Source organism: Lipophrys pholis, assembly GCF_963383615.2.
Source record: "Lipophrys pholis genome assembly, chromosome: 23".
NCBI classification, from domain to species: domain Eukaryota; kingdom Metazoa; phylum Chordata; class Actinopteri; order Blenniiformes; family Blenniidae; genus Lipophrys; species Lipophrys pholis.
Window position 1 is genome coordinate 4,646,055 of NC_137645.1, and position 20,618 is coordinate 4,666,672.

The following is a 20,618-nucleotide window of genomic DNA, read 5'->3' on the forward strand; positions in this document are numbered from 1 at the left end:
CATCCTCCAGCTGCAGACACTATGGGGGGACTGCGAGGTGCGCCATAAAGCATTTGTTGATTGTTGTCTGCGATGGAAAGTTCACGTCAACGTGATTGTCCTTGTGCTCCAAGCAGGGACATTTGGAACTATGGGGGACTAACTATGATTATTTGCATTATTTCAGTTCACGTCAACACAGTTGTACCTATATAGGACTTCTTGGCGCATTATGAGGGATTCTTTTGTGAAACCACATTCATCCTAATTGTTTTTTTTGGCGCTATGGAGCACCACTAATCAGAAGCTAGAGTAACTTTATATTCTGGCTCACCAGTAGGGGGCCACGTCTAGTTTGTTTGCACCATGGGGGTATCTGCTCTGTCAGCTGTTGGTTCACCAGTCTCTCCATGCTCAGGGCCCTGCAAGCCTGAAGGTTTGGCCCCATCCAGTGAGGGCGCCCCCTTCAGGACACAGTTTAACAATACAAGCCGAGCAAGACGGGAGGAAAATCAGTGTTGAGGGTGACGGCGAGGGCGGTGCAGTGAAGGAAACATAAGTAGGGATGCTGTGAGCAAAGGCTGGCGCTTTAGGAAGGAGGGGCACGCAGACACGGGTGGAACACGCTGCACACATCATAGCCCTGGCCTGCGTTTCCCATAGATACACACCGGCCAGCTCCTCACGCTTCACTCAGATTTGGGCTTTAAAAAAAAAAAAAGAAGAAAAAAGTACAAAATTGATGTTTGGGCTCGTGCACCTCCTCTCTTGTAGTTTTGGCCTTGCTGTGTGTATCTATGGCCGCCACAGTGCAAAGATCAACCAGGTCAGAGCACCGTGACGGTTTGGGGAAACGAATCGGTCTCGAGTATCAGGCACAATTTTGACTTTTCCTTTTCACAACCCTTCAAGTTTTGCTACGATAAATCTGGCAGCACCAAAAGTTAGCCTCCGTGGTCACTCTCGTGGTCGCTTTGGAAACCAGCGGCCCTTTTTTTTTTTTTTTTTTTTTTTTTTTAGTTTTTAAACAATGGAAGGCATATTTTATATATCAAGAGAAACAAGTATAAGATAGAAAAAAGAGATATGTCCGTGGAAAGGCGCCATGGTATAATACGATGAAAAATAAAAAGTCTGTCCTTCACCCTTTTACCTCTCAAAAAAAAAAAAAACAGCACTGAAGGTAAGCGATGAAATGTTCACGCTGCAGTCGTCTGAGGAGGAGAGGCAGTGGGAAGCGCTTTTTCAACAAGATAAAGACATCAGAGAGAGCTGAGCTGGCATGCTGAAGGCATTTCTTACTTTTTTTTCTTCTTTTTCTTTTGTTTTGTTTTTTTTGGGAGAAGATTTTGTTTCATCAAAATGTTTTCTGATTCTGTCGGACGGACGGGGGGGTGGTGGTGGTGGTGGTGGTGTTGACTTTTAAAGGCCGTCAGAAGCTCTCCGGCTCCTCCAGGAGGCAGGGCTGGGTGGACAGAGGCACCAGGGACGGGGACAGGCTTCGGAGACCCACCCCGGGGCGGAAGCTGAGGTCCGGGGCGGGCAGTAAGGGCTTGAGGATGCTGACCAGGCAGAAGGCAGAGCCGCTGTTGGGGATGAAGTTGACTTTGTTGCGGTCGGGACACAGGAAGGGGGGGATCTCCTGCAGCGGTTTGGGCCTGGAAACAGGAGGACAGAGACCATGATTTACCGAAGCATTTAAATTGTAGTTTATCCTCAAACATTGAAAGCGAAATGTAAACAATCCTCCTCTTTGACCACCAGGTGTCAGTGTTTTAATCCACAGAGGAAGTGAAACAGGAAGTCAAGCCAAGTTGCTTCACTGGTGAGTTGTTTTTATCATTTTCTAATTTCTATTTCACCAACTATTTTCGATCTAACCCGACCAGACGAAACCTGTTTGGACTCACAAGGTCTCCTCGGACACTTTGACCTTCTCGCAGCCCTCCGGAGGTTCCCTCTTGAACATGTAGCTGTTGTTGGGTCGGGGAGAGGCAGCGTACTTGGGCAGCGGGGAGCAGGGGCCCAGCTCTGTGGGGGGAAGGGGGGGGGTCAGTACCACAAAATACTTGGATACACAACTTCCTGCTGTGTGTGTGTGTGTGTTCGCTGGTCACCTTTGTCCTCGTAGGGGCTGCCTCCGCCCGTGTCGTTGAGGACGGTGAGGTAGGAGGGCGAGATGGAGTCGGGGCGGCTGCTGCAGTTGCTATGGTTACTGCTCAGGCCGCCCCCCGAGGGAGTCTGCGTGTCGATGCTGCGGGTGCTGCTGCTGCGCTGTGGGGGGACCGGCGGGGGGGCGCGGTGCCCATCGGGGACATCCTGTGGCTGTCGCACACCAACAACACAGTGGTTCCCATTGAGCCATTGTAATTTGACACCGGATCAGATGACCATATAAGGAAGTGATGTCAACTCACGACAATGGTCTCCTCCTTCTCGGGGGTGTCTCGGATAATGATGCGTTCGATCTCCTGATTGAGGCCCTCCACGCTGTTGCGGAAGCGAGGAGCCGAGGACTTGGATATCGGGATGGGAATCAGAATGGTCTTGGGCATCGGCGACTGCAAGAAGCCAGACAAGTTAAAAGTGTGTCTGCATGCGCTCCCGGTGGCGGAGGCGCGAGGCTCCGTGTCACACTTCACCCTCACCTGCGACTGGATGATGGTGTGGCTGCCATTGAAGGGGGACTTGCGCTCTTTGTCCCTCCGATGGCGGCTGCTGCGTTTGCTGCGCTGGAGCTGCTGACGCAATTTGGCAATCTGGGGAGATTTCACAGATACCAAACGTGAGCAGGGACGAGAGGAAGGAGCGTCTAAATCCATCACAGGCTGGACACGGACCTCCTTGAGCTGGTCGGTGCTCCCGCAGGAGGCCGAGCGTTTGTGAGAGCCCCTCCTCCTCTCATCTGCCCAGGCCCTGGGGGTCTGAAACACAGGCACAGAGGGTAAAAGCTCACATTCAAGGGAATCCTCTGTCGTCGTGCTCCGGGCGGCGCTCACCTGCGTCGCTTTGTCCCTCATGTAGGGAACGTGTTGCTGCTGGCTGTCGTCCTGAGGCCAGGGACCTGTCAGGTGAGCGCCAGCGACCGCGCCCTGTAGGGGCCACAGCTGGACGCGATGGCGGGAGCCCGAGAGGAGAATGAGGACGCAGAGCGCTCGTAGAGAGGGGGGGCCGGGTAGGGGCGGGGGCGGCCACCGCAGTGAGGGGTGTGACTTTAAGGCCACGGGTGCGGTCTGAGGAAGAGAAGCGGGTGGTAAACACATCAACAAATCAACAGGCACACAGCTGGCCCACAGGATAATCCCCCCCTGCTCTGTCTGTCTCAGCAGATTGATGCTAATTCGTCCCGTGACGGGGGAGCGGATGTCCCCCCCCCCCGGCTAAGACTCACACAACCCTTTGCTTAATGACATTAATACAGCTTAAAGGGGGGGGATGCAGGTAGTTTCTGCCCGACTGACCCCGATTCTGCAGCATGTTTTGCACTAGAGACCCATCCAACATGGCGGCGAGGCTCAATGCTGTATTTTCTTGAAAATATCACCCTAAATAAAGCCTGGCTATACCCTCTGATGACAGCATTGGCTCTCTCATGATGAGTAAAACGGCAAAGAATAATTCATTTTGTGGTCTACTCAACGAAATTAGAAAAGGAAAAAAACAACAATAAATTCAACTCTATAGATAATATCAACTCAACAAGTAGATTTGTGGTGTTAATTCATCACATTTTTGCGTTGTACGTTGGATTAAAAGACAGAAATTGTTGTTGTTTTTTCATTAAAACTTGATCAAAATGTCACTTTAAAGGTTTAAATCATGCAATAAATGAGTGTTTGCTGCATATGATCAGTGCTGACCATTTCCAGAATAGATTCCAATTCTTCTGTGTAAAAAAACGTTTTTGTTTTACATACAAATACAGCAAATCGTGAGTGTTTGCCCTAATACAAATCCTAACTTTAAATGACACACACACTCTGCAGGATGCACAAAGGAGAAAAACACATGTACTGTATTTGTATTTCTGAGACGGTGCTCATGTTTTTGCAGAGTGAAGTGAGCGCGGCGTGGCGCGGCGTGCACTCATTGACTGACTCCGATTCGTCCTGGAGCTAAATTTGGCAGGGGGGCCTTGACCAGAGCACATCGCTGTTGCTAGGCAACGGGGAGCCGACTGATCTCCATTGACATACACAGCAGCTCCGAGCAGCGAGTAAACAGGTCCGTGCATCAGCAGAGTGCTGCTTAAACCTGCTGCCTCGCTTTCTTTCTTTCCTTTTTTACATTTTGTTTTCACTATAGGGGGGAGTGTTTTGGCATATTGATGTTTGAGGATGTGCAACATATGGCACGCAGGCCACACCTGAACCACATCACGGCCAAATTGGGCCCTAAGGATACAAAATGTACAAAACAATAAGTAGCTGCTGTTTTTAATAGGAGCATTTCTGACGTATCAACATCGAATCTGGGTGTTTGAGGGTTAAACATGGCAGATAAATATGTTTTTTATTAAAAATAAACATGTGTGAAATAGAATAAAGCACTAAAACATGTTTCGATCACATCCAACTCGCATAATAATCATCCAAAGATAAAAATGGATCAATCCTACAGAAATGTAACGCTATTTGAAGAAGAATGTGTTGTTGACACATCTGGCTGATTCAGATGGTTTCCCCTGCATGCCACAGAAGATAAGATCAGTGTTTTTTTTTGTCGCATTTGTTTTTATGGTGAAGAGGAGATAAAGCGAGGAGCCTGTTTAAAATCCACAAACTGATGTTTGGAAATTCCTTGATGCACATCATCATCATCATCCTCAGCATGGCGGGCTGACATGATGTAATGCCTGGAAAACGCTGCTCGCGGGCCGGACTGTGTTTACCGTCTGCAAGCATGCATCTACATGAGCAGGATGAACGACATCAAGAAGAGATGTGCGGGCGCGTGCTCACCTGCGGGAGGAGGTCTAGGTGCGCTGCACGCGCTGCATGCGCGGCGGCAGCAGCACGGAGATCCTCGAGCCTCAGCGGCTAGAAGAAAAAGGCGGAGGCGGCGGAGAGCGACCGCGGGGAGGCTGCGAGCGAGGGGAGCCCTCTCGGATACATGGAAACCGGGCAGAAAGCCGCTTCACGGTGGCGATACAGGAGGAATGGGCGTCGCTGGGCTCGAACCTCCTCCTCCTCTTCCTCCTCCTAGTCGTCGCGGATGGATGTTTTTCTCTTCCCCCCCCCCCCCCTCCGGTTGATGCGACACGACAGCCCGGAGCGGCTACCGACGAGCGGTCCGATCGAAGAGCAGCGGAGAGAAAACGGAGGGAGAAGAGCCGAGCATCTGCCGGAGGTTTGGAAAAAGACCGGAAAAAACAAATAAAGAAAGGGAGAGAAAATCCAGGAGGGAGAGACAGAAGACGGCGGTGATGCTGGGCTAGCCTCGGCTGACACGACGGAGGACCAGAGTGAAGCTCGAGGAGACGGACAAACACACTTCCGGTTGGTCCTTTCAAAATACAAGTGGAGCTCTGCATTGCTGTATGCGATATCTTGCACCATCTGCATATAAGTCTCCCAATAAATGAAGTCCAATTGATAGTTTTAATGACTAAAATGTCAGCCCACCCCAACTCAGTGTTTCTCATTATTCACAAATACAAACATATTGCATGCCTATCAAAGAAGAAATATCCAATTGTTGGTTTTATAGCTTTGCATAATGCTGTTCAAAATGTGTCGATTTTTTAATTATAAAGAAATAACACATTTTCAAAGCAAACTGGCATAAGATATTACTTTTTTTTCACTTGACATGCCTTCTTTTTATTGATTTTTTTGTGTTATCAAGTATAAAAACTATCAACGTCGCCTTCTGTCAGCTTATGTTTCTGCTGAGCTGTTTGTTGATCGTGTGTTTCCAGAAACCAACGAACGAATAATGGAATGGTTCATTTCTGGTTCAACACATAGAAAGTACAAATAGTAAAAAATACTGTTCACTTTAAACTACAAATAAAAGTCACTTATTTATGCCTACCCTATACATTTTATGGAATAACCTGGAAAATGTGCAACATACAAACAAAAATCCCAAGTCAACAAAACCAACATAAAGAGCATAACATAACAAAACCATAATTAATGACATTCCCTTTCACTGGACATCAGTCTGAACTGTAACTTCTGATAAATATACTTAAGGAAGAAAAACTCTTAGAATATCATTTAAAAGTTTGTTTTGTTAATTATTTCTACACTCACTAAAGCTGACCAAGCATGAAAAGAAGGGCAATCAGAAAAAGTACTTGTTGTACTGTACCGCTTAATCCTGTTCAGGGTTGCGGGTCGCTGGAGCCAATCCCAGCTAAGTATGGGCGAGGATTCACCTGGACAGGTCAACAGTCCACCACAGGGTAAACACACAGAGGAACACATCTACGGGCATTTTAATGTCATTAACCTCACATGGTCTAAAACCACAATATACTGTTTAAAGAACAATATTTACACCAATAGTAGTAATGGCATTAAATTGACCATAAATCACTATTTTGATCTTAATAATGGTCTGAAATCGAACAATTTCTCAGTGGATTTCCATTAAAGATTGATTACACCCTTTCAATTACCTCCACTCAACTGTTTATTCTGTTCTTCGTCTGTATGTATGACTAACAACCAGGATTGACTTAATATTACTGCTGCACAGTGCTGTTTGATGGGTTTTTTTCATGTCTTTAAAGTAAATGCATCAATCAATCAACCAAGTGCTCTGACTGAAGACACATAAACATCCAGTTTAATATCAATATCTTCCAATATCGTGTTTTCTAAATTCTGCCCTTTCTGGCAAATAAACGTCGACCGCGTTTTGTTTTGTGCGCACGCAGACGGACTTCCGGCGCCGCTCCTGGGCTGCCTTGACGCCGCCTCGCCGACGCCGTGACGTCGGCCGCGACGCTGCACGGCTCGCGCTGATGCTGCAGTTGCTATGGCGCGTGGAGCAGACAGAGGAGAGGAGAGGTAAACAAGGCGGGGAGACGAAATGTCTCCCTCGTGTGTCCGTTTCTCACTTTGTAGAGACAGAAAAACAAACAACTGCCACCTTTTATTGGTTCAAAACAGCTGCGCCACGACGAAAGCTCGTATAAAGGTAAGTGAAAGGAATTAATACAATTCAAGCAAGACTAAATCTGCAAAATGACATCTTATTTAGAGTGCAAGTCTTTAAATGTTTCACTATGTCTTTAACAAGCTTTTACACTCTCATCATCTGAATACAGTGACATTAGTGGTCACATACTTCTTTAAAAATCAGAAATGGATTCTGTATTCGTCATCATTGAATCCGTGAAGCTTTATTGAAACGAGAGAAAGTTGGAAAGTGACCAGAAAGGGTTAATGATGCGTTCAGCGCATGACAGGAAGAGCATGCAAACAAAAACCAAAAGATAACAGCAGTAGGTGGGATATTAGATTATAAAAGGTAAAGAGCACTTTTATTTGCACACCTGCCGGATGTTAGCATGTCATCATGCACCAGAATGTAAAGGTGTCCCTCCTCCAGTGAAAAGTCAAGCTCAACGCTTCTGCTAAACCTGCAATATTAGGAAAAAGTGGAACCTTTGAGCCTGACATTTGCCACAATTTTCATAATGAAACAGCCGACAACCAAACGAGACACTTCCTTTAACATGTATATACCCAACAATGGTTTCATACATTTATTGAGACTTTTTTTTTTCTTCCATATTGACTTGAAAATGTTTACAGAAACTGTACCAAGCAGACGCATAGCAATGGAATCGAAGGCCATGTCCATTGAATGCAAAAACAGAATTCCATAAAAACGATGCAAATATTAATGCAATACACATACATGAGTGTTTTTTTTTTTGTTTGTTTTTTTTATATCTCATACAAATTACAGATTACAAAAACATAAATGAGATTTTATTCATATGCCCTGAAGCAGCGCTGAAAACACAGAATGAGTACGAAGACATTTCAGCACGCCTGTACAGCGCTTTTAGGCCCCGACCACTCGGAAAGAAACACGACACGTGCACTCACACTCTCGCACACACACACACAATTCAATCGTTCACACATTGGGGGATGAGACGAGGAGAAGCAGAAATAATATCCAGCGTGCTTCAGAGGGGGTTTGGTTGGGTTTTTTTTTTAATCTTCTGTTTTTTGTGTTCAAAGAGCAGAATCTGGGCTTTCTAGTAGTGTTTCTGGTCGTTCAGTGTCTCTCTCGCACACACACACACACACACACACACACACACACACACACTCCCATCAGTCCACAGTGAGGTCAGCGCGTGCAGCGGTCAAGTCGGGTCCCTCCGCGGGTTCGATTCCGGAGAGTTGGGAGCCAGCTCGTGGCTTCGGTAGCTCACAGACGAAGGAGAACAAGAGGATTGTCGTCTATTTTGAGGAGGGGGGGGGGGGGGGGGATTAGTGTGTGTGTGTGGGGGGATTGTTCACATAAAAAAAGATTGTGACTACTCATAAGTGCAACAGAGAATAACATAAAAAAAAACAAAAACTGATGGAAGCAGTAAAAACAAAGCGACTAACAGCTACATCCTATTGCACAATTAAAAAGTATGATACAAAAACATGGATACAGTCAAAAGAAGGATTGGTATTGCATACAAATCAAGGAAATAAAAAAAAAAAAAAGAAAGTAGTTCTTGTCTTTAAGACCGATTATTCTTTGACACGCTCGCCTGATACAGCGAAGTGTGAGTCAAGAAAAAGCTCCAAGTGTTGATTGTTTCTCACCGCCTCTATTTTTTTTCTTCGTCTAAAGTTTAGAGACCACTTTTAGTCGACAGGACTCAGAAACACTGATTTGAATCGGTTCAAAGTGCAAGTAGAAAATAAAAAAACTAAAAGGGGGTGGTTTTATTTCTTCTTTTTCTCTCTCTCGTCATTCCAAACAATGCTATGCTCATGAGGGCGAAGGGTAAGAACGCGGGAACAGAAGCGGTGGGGGAACGCTGCATAGCTGATTTCCATTTAAAGCAGGACACAACGGGAGCGAGTCACTGTACACCGTCACTGCTGAGTTCACCACACTCCCTAGCTTCCTCGGGCTGATTCGCAGCAGAGACGCTCTGCTTTCTTCTTCTTCTTTTTGTTTTTTTCCAGTCTTGTCAGAGGAAGAGGAAAATGGGGGTGAAAGGAGAGGTTGGGGGTGAGGGTGGGGTGGGAGTTCACACGTGAGTGTCGCTGGGCTCGCTGGCCAGGCTGCCCCCCCGCAGGTAGATAGCCGAGCTGGACTTGGGCCGGTTCTGGCCGTGGCCCTGACCCCGGGCCGAGCCGTTGTTGTTGACCTCGGGCCCCCGGGGGTCCGTGATGACCCACGTGGTGGGCCGCCACTTCTTCAGGGAGTACGGCGTCTTCACGCGCTTCTTGATCTTCTCCCCCGTGCCCAGGGCGCCGTCTGGCCCCTCCCCTGGAAAACAGGAAGCATTTCCACGCTGTGAGCGAACTACACTTCCAACTCCAGATGGCGCAATCACAGCACAATCTGTGCACAAGAAGATGCTGCTCGGTCTCCTGACTGCCATTATTAAGGTTGATTTACACTTAAAATGAAAAAAAGCAAAATATTTATCATTCTCTTGAGATGAATTAAGATGATAAACTAAAACATTTGAGAGGAGAGTGCAGTGACGGTGGGTTACCGAACGAGGCGAGGTCCTGCGTGGTGAAGGACAGGTCCAGGGAGTTGGGCCTTTCGGGTCTGCGGGCTCTGGGCTGCCTGAGCAGGGCCTCTCCTCTCATGGTGACCGAGGAGCCGCCCTGGTGTTCCACGGCGGCAGACCCCGACCCCTCCCCCGGCGGCCCCGCGGGGTCACGGCTGCCACCCTCGGTGCTGCCCTCGTCCTCCCCGCCGTCGCTCTCCCCCCCGCTCTCGCCGTCGCCCCGGCCGTGGCCCGTGTTGCTGTTGTTGTTGTTGGTGTTTGGTCGGGCCGAGCGCAGCACGGCGACACCCGAGGGCGCCCCCCGGGGGTCCGGCTGCTCCTGCTCGCGGCTCAGAAGCGGCTCGTGCTCGTCAGGGCTGGCGGTGATGACGCCAAGGCTCAGCCGGCTGTCGTCCGACCTCAGATTCCCGGACCCGTTCTGAGTTACGCTCGATCCTCCGAAGCCCGCCGCTCCCCCCGCCACTATAGACGAGAGCCCCGTGCCGGCGTGACCGTTGATGGCGCCATTGGCGCTCCCGTTGACGTGCGTGTCTCGTAGAGCGGGGATGTTGTTTGTGCCAGTGCCACGGTGGGCCTCGGCAGCCATGTTTGTGCTCGCCGCTGCACCAATGTTCATCTTTGTCCCCTCCACCTGCCGCAGATTGGACTTCCCCGAGCGCCCAAACTTGAATCTGAGTGAAGAGGACGACGACTCCTTCTTGGGGGGCTTGTTGCGTAGCGGCAGACTGGACGGTCTCTTGGGCAGGTTCTGCTGTTTGGGCAGGGGGAAGATGGCGGTGGGGATGGCGGCGGCGGGGTCCGAAGCCCCCGAGGCCTCGCTCGCCATCTTGATGAGCGGGTAAAGCAGGCTGGAGCTGCCGGGGCTCAGAGGGTCCGGCGAGCAGAACTGCTTCTGCGAGTGCTCCATCAGGTTCTCGTCCGAGCTCTCCTTCAGGTTCTTGTCCACCTCTTTCGGGTCCAGCTTGGTGGTTTCCAGGTCCTCCTGGGTCAGGTGTAGGCAGACAGGGACCGTGGCGGCCCCCGTGGTTCCCTCGGACTCGGAGATGATGGTGGTGGTGGTGGTGGAGGCCGAGGGGCTTCCCCGCATCCCCATGCTGGTGCTGCTGCCCTCGGGGCTGGGCAGGCGGGCGTTGGCTTGCTGCTGGCGCTCCTGGTTGATCGAGTTCCGGTTCCTCTCTCCGGTTCCCGCCCCCGATCGACCCGTCACAGAGCCGTTGGCCTCCGCCTGGGTGTTCTTAGCCACGCCCTCATGCTCCTCGATGTAGGAGGACGGGTGGTCCGTGTAGGGGCCCGACTTCGGCGTCATGCGATTTCTGGTTGCGGAAGGAAAACAGGACGTTAGCGGGTCGAACCCAAACAGCTTCTGGCGCCGGAGCGGTGGGTGCTGGAGGTTTACCTTTCATTGTGCAGGGTGGTGGACATGGGGTTCAGCGTGGGGCTCACGGACTTGGATCGGTCCCATATGAGGAGCAGCTCCGCCAGCCGCTCCTCGGCGCACTGAGCGGTGAGACGAGCCTCGGCGTCTTGGTCCCAGCAGTCTTCCATCGTCTCTTTGAGCGAGCGAACCGCCTGAGGACGCACAAACGCCATGTTGTTAGGCACTGAGGCGTTCCCCAGGGATCAATTTCAGGCCCATTTTTTTTTCTATCCCTGACATCATGAGCAGGAATTTTATTTGTATTTCAGACATTAAATCTTGGATTTTAAAATGTTTTTTGAGACTGGATTCAACAAATCATGTATTTTACATTTAAAGAACATCGCAAAAGTACATCATGTTTTCCTTAATCTTAACGCCACCTCTTGTGCTTCTTCCAACTTCAAATACATCTATATTGTGGTTTTTGTTTCAGTCTTAACCCTACAACTGAAGTGACAAAAATGTCCAATAAATGACATCTTCTGCTCGTATTTCCCAGGATAATTTGGGAAATGTAGTTATAGAGATATAGTTAGGAGAAGTACGCCTGCCAAATACTGCCAGAAAATACTCTGAGTGATAAATGGAAGTCTTGAACCAGACAACGTGGACTTGGAAGCTACATTTTCTCAAACAGTCTATTTGTTGTACAGAGTGAAAAATAGTTTGGAGGGAGCCAAAACAAACCCGCGCTACATTCTGCCGCTGCCTCTGGGAGACGGTTGCTAGCTTCTCTTCATGTTGTAAAGGATTTATTTGCATTTTTTTTTTTTTTTACTTCTCAGACTTGATGTAGGAGGCGGGATTTTAGCAAAGTTCATGTTTCAAAGTGTGACGTTATCATTTTGAAAAGAGGAACTTTTTTTGTTTTTTAATAGAGAACACAAGAACAAATGTGGCATTTAGAATAGTTAAATAGTTTGTCAACTGAAACTGCTACTGCCTTTTCTCAATAATATCACCGTAAACACTAAAACAGCTTAGACAGCTACACAGCTGAAAAAATAGCAGCAAAAGCTAAAAACAGCTAAAAATGCTAAATAGCTAAAACTAGAGTAGAAACAAAACATGGCTGTAACGGAAACAACTGATAATTCCTAACAAAAAACAATGAAGTAAAGGCACCAGCTAAAACCGCTAAACTGACTTCATATAAGAGCCCAAGATTCTGAAATCACTAAAACTAGAGTAGAATGATTCAATGAGAACAAAACTGGATTCTTTTCCCCTCGGAAGCCATAACTATCACCGTAAAACTAGATTCAATTGGTTTTTAAATGAGTTTTACTGGTTGAGCTGCTTATTTACAGCCTGTTGGAGACATATGGTGGCTGAGCTGGTCCAAAATACGGCGAGGCCACTTTGACATGAGGCAGAGGGGGGAATGCCAGGAGATGAAGGAAACGCTGCAAATTGACAGGTTTTAAAGCCTCTGGGAAGTTAATGTGATTGTCACCGTTCTTCTATTATTCACAGTGAAATCCACTGTTTTAGTCAGTGTGCTTGAGGTGGAAACTGAGAATGTTGGATTCCTCCTCACACACACACACACACACACACACACACACACACACACACACACACACACACACACACACACACACACACACACACACACACACACACACACACACACACACACACACACACACACACACACACACACACACACACACACACACACACACACACACACACACACACACACACACACACACACACACACACACACACACTCTCTCTCACCAGACTGTTCTCTTTCCAGGCTTCTGGGAATTTGGGACGCTGCTTCTCCCTGGATACCAGGACCTGCATGTCCTCGAACGTTGGGTGGTTCCCTGCCTCCGCCTGGAAGGCCATCTGGTACTCTGGCACCGACTCTCCTGGAGGAAGGAAAGGACGCAGAGAGGGAGGATGTGACAAGGCGGCCATATTCATCAGGCCTGCCGGGAGCAGCTCGTGCGCTCTCTGGGAAATGGGCCCGCCTCTCCGTTTTGCCTCACCAGGGAAGAGGTCGGTGCATCTCATGAAGGTCTCCCAGTAGACCAGGCCCAGGGCGTACATGTCCACTTGCTTCAGCGCTGACTCGCAGTCCCTCAGGTTCACCGCGCCCTCCAGCACCTCTGGAGCCATGTAACGGATGGTCCCCACCTGCAGGTGGGTCACAACATCAAACGCACCCGGTCATCCCTCAACGTGAACAAACACTACATTTGTAGGCCACATCTTTCTTAGTGTGTGTTCTCAGGGACTTATTCTCACTTTTTAACGTGTTTATGTCTTTAAATATCAGCATTGCAGTGATTAAACGAAGCACCAAATCAACTGCATCTGAGTTGATTTATTTCTCAAATATTACAAATGGAGCGGCGATCTGAAAGTGCGAGCTGGACTTTTTAATGATGCATCGTGTGACTGCCGCCCACGTAACGTGGTTAGTTTGGAAGACAAGCGTGAAATGGAGGGTTAAAGGACAGACAGAAGTGTAGAAAAAGGCAGGAATGTGCTCCGAGCATGTGAGGTCACTGATGGTGTGTGTGTGTGTGTGTGTGTTGCAGAACTGTCAGCTCGGCGCTGTGCAGATGACGGCGATAATGTGGAGGGGACACATGTCATCCTGATTACACTGACAAGCTGCAGGGAGGAGAGGAGTGTGAGAGGTACGACGTGTTCCTGACTGATCACAATCTTTCTTTTCAGAGGAAGTAGAAAAAAACACCGTCACACGATATGACAGATGTCAGGACTCTGGAAGAAGAATGACTCTACTGACTCCAGGACAGTGATATTCGAGACAATAACATCCAGGCTCTGCCTCTGCTCGGACTCTCACCTCGCTGATGGCGGCGTTCTCCTCCTCCCCGTGACGCGCCGGCCGGTTTCCTGTCAGCTTCATGGACAGCCCGAAATCGATGATGACACACGTGCCGTCAGCCTTGACGAGGATGTTCCGGCTATTCAAGTCCCTGTGGGAAACCGCTGGCTTGTACAAGTCTAGGAAAGGAGCAGAGAGAGAGAGAGAGAAGGTGGGGATGAGTGGGAGACACAAAACACAAACACTCCCTAAATTGTTCCCGCCACTCGCTAATGAACAATATGATCTGGAGAATCCCTCATTGTTCAGCAAAGTGAGCTTCACTGTCAACAGACAGCTCAACCTTCTAATCTGATCTCCAACAATGAGATTAGGAGCGTATCAGAGAGCAGCGTCTGCCTGCAGTGGCAGGTCTGCACCAGCAGGAGGCACAGCGAGCCGGGCGGCTATGGGGGAGGATGAAGGCCAAAGCAAAGCCCCAGAGATGCACACCCTAAGCCCCTCCCCCCCTCCTCCTCCTCCTCCTCCTCCTCCTCCTCCTGTGCCCACTTTTACTCCCAACTTCTGCACTCATGAGGTTGTTCTGATGTGTATCTGTGTGCATGACGCAGGAGGAGGAGGAGGAGTTCAGTTGTGGCTCTGGAGACTGATTTCATGGAGCTGCGGGGATCTTCGCGTGCCGTCTGAATCCCTGTCCTGTTTCCCTTTCGCTTCTCTCTGGAGCCAGAGGCTCGCTCTATAAATACCCCTGGCAGGGCGTGCACGCAGTGTGTTTGTCGAGACGCGGGGATGCAAAGCGTTCCAAGACGAACGCAGCGCGTAAGACGGCTTAAGATCCCCAAACCCACACACAGACACAAGCCTTTTTTAAACAATCTAAACTAAGTGGGCTCAATCAGCGACAGCCTGGACAGTAGTGTTTGAGTATCAGATGGAAGTGTGAGTAAACTGCACCTCCTTTGAAGAGCTCCGTGTGCAGGTAGGCCAGGCCGCGGGTGACCGAGTGGGCCAGCCGGCAGCTGCCGACCCAGTCGTTGGTCTGGACGCTCAGATAGCGACTCAGGGAGCCCTGAGGAGGAGAAACGGAGAAACACAAATGTCATTTTAATTTCCCTTCACCGTCTCGGTCCTTTTAACGTTGTTTTCTTGCCCGCTGCCACAGATGCTCCGGATAGAAACCAGACTCAGAACTGAATGTTTTATATGCATGCTCCCCGACAATTAAATCAATCAAATACAATACAAGAGCAAGAATGTTCCCAGTTGGACTCCAGTTAAGACATTTTACCTCCTAATCAAACCAGTAAATGACAGTGATTAAATCAACAGAACTCTTAAATGTTGTTTGTATTTGCGGGGATTTTTGTCTTCTAAATATATTTATGTGGTTCCCACCATGGGTTCTGAAAATATGCAATTCCAAAGCATTAATAGCCAAAACATGAATTTGAGGCCAATTGATGGCCGTACACTTGTCCTGTGATGGACTGATGTGGTGGCGGATGGAGCTGCAGCAGAAGACGGGTGGATGGACTCCACTTTATCGACATAATTGGCCGTATGAACAAACATGCACTTCATCTTTCCTCTCCGGATCAATCGCGAGGCAATCCTCACATCCGTTACTACACAGAATGACATTAGATCTCTTCAATTACAATGAATCCCATTATCATTTACTTGAATGCATTAGGTGTCCCGGGCTCCTGTCCCGGCTCGCACTATGTTTCCATGACGACGTGATCCATAATGGGCTGTTTTGATAGGCTGGGAGAGGGAGTCAGCTGACGGTGTGCAATTAGCTGCAGGTTTGGACGGCGAGCTTTTAGGTACATACGCATTAATATTGAAGAGCTCCTCGATGTGGCTTTTAGCAGCCTGTGTTTTTTACTTTTTTTTTGGCCACGACACGAGCTGCATGTTAATTGGTCTGCGGGAAAAAGATGGGCGATGGCTGGAATAATTAAAAACTTTTTACAACGGCTCCGTTCTGTCCGCACACACACACACACACACACACACACACACACACACACACACACACACACACACACACACACACACACACACACACACACACACACACACACACACACAGCAGGATACAGAAATTTGTGATTTGTAGTCGTTAGAAGATCAGATCATTCTTCATAATCTTTTTGTCTTTTAAACGAGACGTTTGCCGCTTTCTTTTGATTTATGGTGTCAAACTTTGCTGTCACTTTAAGCTCTGAGCCAAGAACAGAGACTTTTTCCACTTTGACCAGACATTTTATCGACTTAACTGTCTTTAAAAAAAAAAAAAAAAAAAAGAGCAGGAGACAGATTAATGGATAATACAGTAAGGAGTTTGCTGAAGACGTACTTCTTTGCACGTTTCTCTTTTACCTCCACTGTCTCCTCTGAAAACTAAAACTATGACTGAGCCAAATAAAGCTGATTGAATTACCTCGTTTCATGTTACTGTAGCTTATGATTTAGTCACAAATGTGTCATTAGCAGTCACTTCGCTTTACCGAAGTAGCTCCAGAATCAAGGTTGTCAGTCCTGTCTTGGATTAAATGTGATGACTAACATTAGATTTACAAGAAACCACCAGATCCAGTGTTATTGTTGGAAATTGGCTCCCACTGACGTATCAGCTTCACTGGGTTTCTCAGACGGGGCTACTGGTGCCAATGATAGTCCTCAGGAATACTGTGGGGGGTAACTTAATCTAAAAATGAGCAGTCATGCATTTTTAATACATTAATTAAGGAAAAAAAGCTCAATAAACCACTTTTTAGATCCGGTAGTCATATTTCAGTGTCAGTGTCAGAAATCATGGACAATAGGAGGGAAGAAAAAAATAATCAATGAAATCAAAGTGGAGTCAGTGCTCTTTCTTTTCTTAGCTAGCATCAACCTGCTCTGTCGTGTAATACCACTTTGCACCAAAAGGTGGTGTATTGAGTCACTGTAACCTGGTCTGAGTACAGCCTGGATGCTGCAGAGTCTTTTCTCCGATAGCTAAAGCACAAATGTGGAATAAACAGCATGTTTGGCTTCACTGCGGGCAGCTTGAAGGAACAAAAGACAGAAAACCTCGATTCCATAGCCCGCACTCACATGTGGGTAGTAGTCCATGACCAGCAGGTACTCGGTGCGTCCCTCTGGGCCCGTCCGCTCGTCGGCAGCCACAAACCGGGCAATGTTGTCATGCTCCAGCAGTGGCAGCCGGTAGATGGAGCACTCATTGAGAAAGTTCTGGCGATTGGCGGCGGTGAACACCTTCACAGCGACGGGCCGCTCGTCCAGAGAGCCGCAGTACACGGCGCCGTATCTGCCTCGACCAATCAGCTGAAAAGGAGCAGGGGAGGGCAAATTACAGACTATTATTAGACTCCTTTTGACATTCTCGACCTTCAGCACGAGTCTTTCTCAAAAGAAGGTGCTGAATGATTTAGTTTTGCGCCGCTTTGAACGCCTCGTTGCTCAAATCCTGACGAGAAGCTACACGGAACCACTTACAAAGGAAAAGTACAAATACAGACAGGCAGAAGAGAAATGGGGAATAAAGTAAAGTACAGGCAAACAGCAGGGTTAAACAGCTGAAATGGCCCTAAGTCAGTCCCAAATCATTCAATTAGCCAGAGCACAGCATGCCATTAAGGACCAAACCAAGTCTGAAAAGGTCTCTGCATGGGAGGAGGAATAGACCTCAGCAATGCATTTATTTCTATGCAGTTTCCACTTCCAAACATGATCTATCGTGTAGGAAAACAAAGGAACTGTTTCGTCTGTCGCTGGCCTCTCCGCCCCTCCCTGTAGGCAACAAGTCTTACATGGAGAGAAAAAAAATGTGCCTGCTTTTGATAAGGTACAAGGACAGACTGAATTCAACTCCTGCCTGAAGAAATGCCTCTCTCTCTCTCTCTCTCTCTCTCTCTCTCTCTCCAAATAGATGTCAGAAAAAAAAGGTGAGAAACATGTCTGAATGCACCTGTGTGGCTGGATCATTATGTTCCCTGCTGATTGGTTAGTCCACTCAGCAAAAACCTCTTTTTGTGAGACGGCTCACATTTATGCTAATCAATTAGCATTTTGAGCCATGAATTAACTTAAAAAAAAAAAAAAAAAAACTTTTTTTTTTTTTTTTTTAAATTCCAGTTTTCACGAGCTCATTCTGCAGTGATCGTTGTCGCTCGTGTTGTTTTCGGAGGTGACACTGGTGCGACAGTATCTTCTGAAGCTGAACTCGCCAGCTTTGTTGTGGAGATTTGGAAAAACATGACGAGCACAACAGCCCGGATAAAAATCTGTGTCAGACATCAGTGTCGAGGCATGTTGGATGTGTGTGATGACTATGAGGTGAATCATCGCACTTGGGTGTAAATATGAAAAAGGAAAAAAAAATAAATAAATACACAAGCCGCAGTGGTGTCATCCATCCGTTTTAAATGTGCGGTTCACAAAGCCTGAGTGGTCTGACTTCTTGCCTGGTGGGCGTGAAGTCGTGTCGCAGACTCGCCGGCTTTCCTTTCACTTCCAGTCGATTTCTGACAGGAGCTCCAAATCAGCCATCAGTGAGCGTGTCTCACTTTGTCATCCTGTTTTGGATCAGCGGCCACAGATTGACCCAAATTTTTTATCTCACAGCTGCTTTTCACCTCGGACAAGTATAAAGGGCCTTTATAGTGCGTCTCTTCACGAGAGAAGTAGAAGCTGATGGCGCAAACAAACGACTCCCGGTCTGTTTACTTGGAAATCTTTGCAAACTCAAAATTACACCAACACTGTCAGTCTGTTAAATGTGCTCACAAATGCAGCGGGTGTGTGGGAGAGTTTTTGTGTACGTTGGGGAAAAGCTCATCTTTATTGGTGAGAGCGTCCAAGTGGAGGTTAGAGAGTGAAAGCTGGCCCTCAGACTGACTGTGGCGTCCGTCCTGCTGGCGAATGAACCGTCACTACAAGGCAAATTATGTTACTTGAGACTATGGGAATGTTGTGTTTGTAACTTTCTGTTGAGCTCTTAAAAGTCAGGATACCGCCTCCTCACCATGGGGCAAAGCAGATGATTTACAGGATTGTTTTGAGTATTGTATTGTGTTCAGGTATTGTTGGAACTATGGGGGGGTGTTTGGTCGACAAATACAACTACAAGGTGGCTGAAATTAAAAACATCGACAATGTTCAATCTTATCATGAAGTTCACTCTTCTGCTAGCCAATCGCTTAGACTATAAAGCAATCAAATCAAATTTTATTTCTTTCCCTCTCTTATAAACAGTTGTAAGTGACTGAAGATAATTTGGCAGTTCGCCAACTCAGTTGAATCTATTCAACTTTTTACGGCTGGTGCCACCTGCCAAGAGGAGAGCACTCATTTTGTACCATTCACACTCAGAACTGACGATTCTGAGAGAACCACTACTCTCCTTTTAAATGTTCATATAAAGCCAAAAACAAAATCTCTATTTTGGTTTAGAATTTATCTCATTGCTGCAAAAGAAAGTGACCTTGTTTGAGACATTCATGAGAGTAACCTGCCTCCTTCATTTGAATTTGTTCAATTCAGCCACCACGTTGGTTTGAGTATCATCCAAACTCCATTGACTTCCTATGACAATATGAGCTCTTCCTCTTCAATATCAGGTTTTCAGGATCCTCTGTCGGTGCAAGCAAATTCCTATTTTCGTCACTGAATGCCTCCTGCTGTGATCGAATGATAAAAGTCACATTGAAGCGACAGATGTAACAGTAAACCTTGATGTATTTCGGGTGTATTTTTGACTCGCTTGCCTTTGGTCTCTCCTTTCTCTTCCCAGCTCTCGTTTCCACTCCCTCCCCGAGATGCTGAGACTTTTGGGAGCGCTGCACGTCTGAAGTGATGATACAAGCTTTCATCTTCTATAAACAGGCCAGTATAAATCCACAGGATTTGGGGAGTGAAAGATGTAGTACAAGGGATTGAATTCATAAAACCCTAATACTGTTTTTACATACATCAGCACTGGTATCATAAAGAATTAAAATGAGGTGCTGCTGTGGATAATCTGGCTAAATCTTGATTAGTCAAATTGCTGTAGGATAATTTGCAGTGCCGGCTCCCTATTGGCTCCTTTGTTTGCAGAGAGTGTTGTAGCACTGGCTCTCCACTCGGCTACACTAAATGCTTTGGCTCCTTTCTGGGCCAGAAAACCAAGTGGAGTGATGAACAGATGAGCTCAAAATTCAGACTAGCGCTGCAGCCAAAGTAGTATGGCGCCTGAACCCAGTGTAACAGGGGTCCAAACCACACCCCCCACACCAATCGCTATGGCAACTCGATGCTCATGTAAGTGGAAAAGAGAATGGCATGGAGGATGTCTGAGTTGAGGGACATGGGAGTTATATGAAGTGCAAGAATTTCATATATAGTGAGAAAGATAAGGCGCCCTGGTAGAGATGTAAGAATGGAAACCTTAATTCCAGAAAAGTTTGGACCTCGACCCTGAATTGGACAAAGTGGTCTGGAAGGATGGATAAAATAATAATTTGCACATCAGTACATTTTGTTTTTGTTGAGTCAGGCTCTGATGGTTATTCCCGGAACAGTGTTTTGGTATTGATTTGATGTGGCTGAAGTGTATTTACGTTTTGGAGCAGTGCAGTGCAGTGCAGCCTGGGAGGAGGAAAAAGAACACGATGGAGTGGAAGTTG

General features: G+C 47.5%; 2 protein-coding genes across 2 annotated transcripts in view; both read right to left on the reverse strand.

The window, feature by feature from the left end:
- Nucleotides 1–1,004: 1,004 nt before the first annotated feature.
- On the reverse strand, nt 1,005–5,440 carry fam117ba (family with sequence similarity 117 member Ba). Its single transcript, XM_080493342.1, has 8 exons — nt 4,941–5,440; nt 2,979–3,212; nt 2,820–2,903; nt 2,628–2,738; nt 2,397–2,540; nt 2,097–2,304; nt 1,890–2,010; nt 1,005–1,637 (listed from the first exon to the last, which is right to left on the reverse strand). The coding sequence occupies exons 2-8, from the start codon at nt 2,997–2,999 to the stop codon at nt 1,412–1,414; spliced, it is 915 nt and encodes a 304-aa protein (XP_080349468.1). The 5' UTR covers nt 3,000–3,212; nt 4,941–5,440; the 3' UTR covers nt 1,005–1,411.
- A 2,359-nt stretch (nt 5,441–7,799) lies between these two features.
- Nucleotides 7,800–20,618, reverse strand: part of LOC308127808 (bone morphogenetic protein receptor type-2-like) — a 32,303-nt gene continuing 19,484 nt past the window's right edge. The window contains exons 6-13 of the mRNA XM_080493141.1: nt 17,047–17,277; nt 14,893–15,007; nt 13,957–14,117; nt 13,127–13,274; nt 12,870–13,006; nt 11,100–11,272; nt 9,683–11,016; nt 7,800–9,450 (exon numbers count right to left, since the gene is read on the reverse strand). Coding sequence (XP_080349267.1) covers nt 9,209–9,450; nt 9,683–11,016; nt 11,100–11,272; nt 12,870–13,006; nt 13,127–13,274; nt 13,957–14,117; nt 14,893–15,007; nt 17,047–17,277 — 2,541 coding nt within the window. The 3' untranslated portion in view covers nt 7,800–9,208. The remainder of the gene's footprint in view (nt 9,451–9,682; nt 11,017–11,099; nt 11,273–12,869; nt 13,007–13,126; nt 13,275–13,956; nt 14,118–14,892; nt 15,008–17,046; nt 17,278–20,618) is intronic.

Bases quoted from the DNA above. Each gene is read 5' to 3' on its own strand.
- fam117ba (XM_080493342.1), bottom strand. From the start codon at position 2,999: ATGAGGGACAAAGCGACGCAG. The intron at 2,541-2,627 runs GTGAGGGTGAAG...GGCTTCTTGCAG, and splicing joins ACACCATCATCCAGTCGCAG to TCGCCGATGCCCAAGACCAT. The intron at 1,638-1,889 runs GTGAGTCCAAAC...TCCTGTTTCCAG, and splicing joins AAAGTGTCCGAGGAGACCTT to GCCCAAACCGCTGCAGGAGA.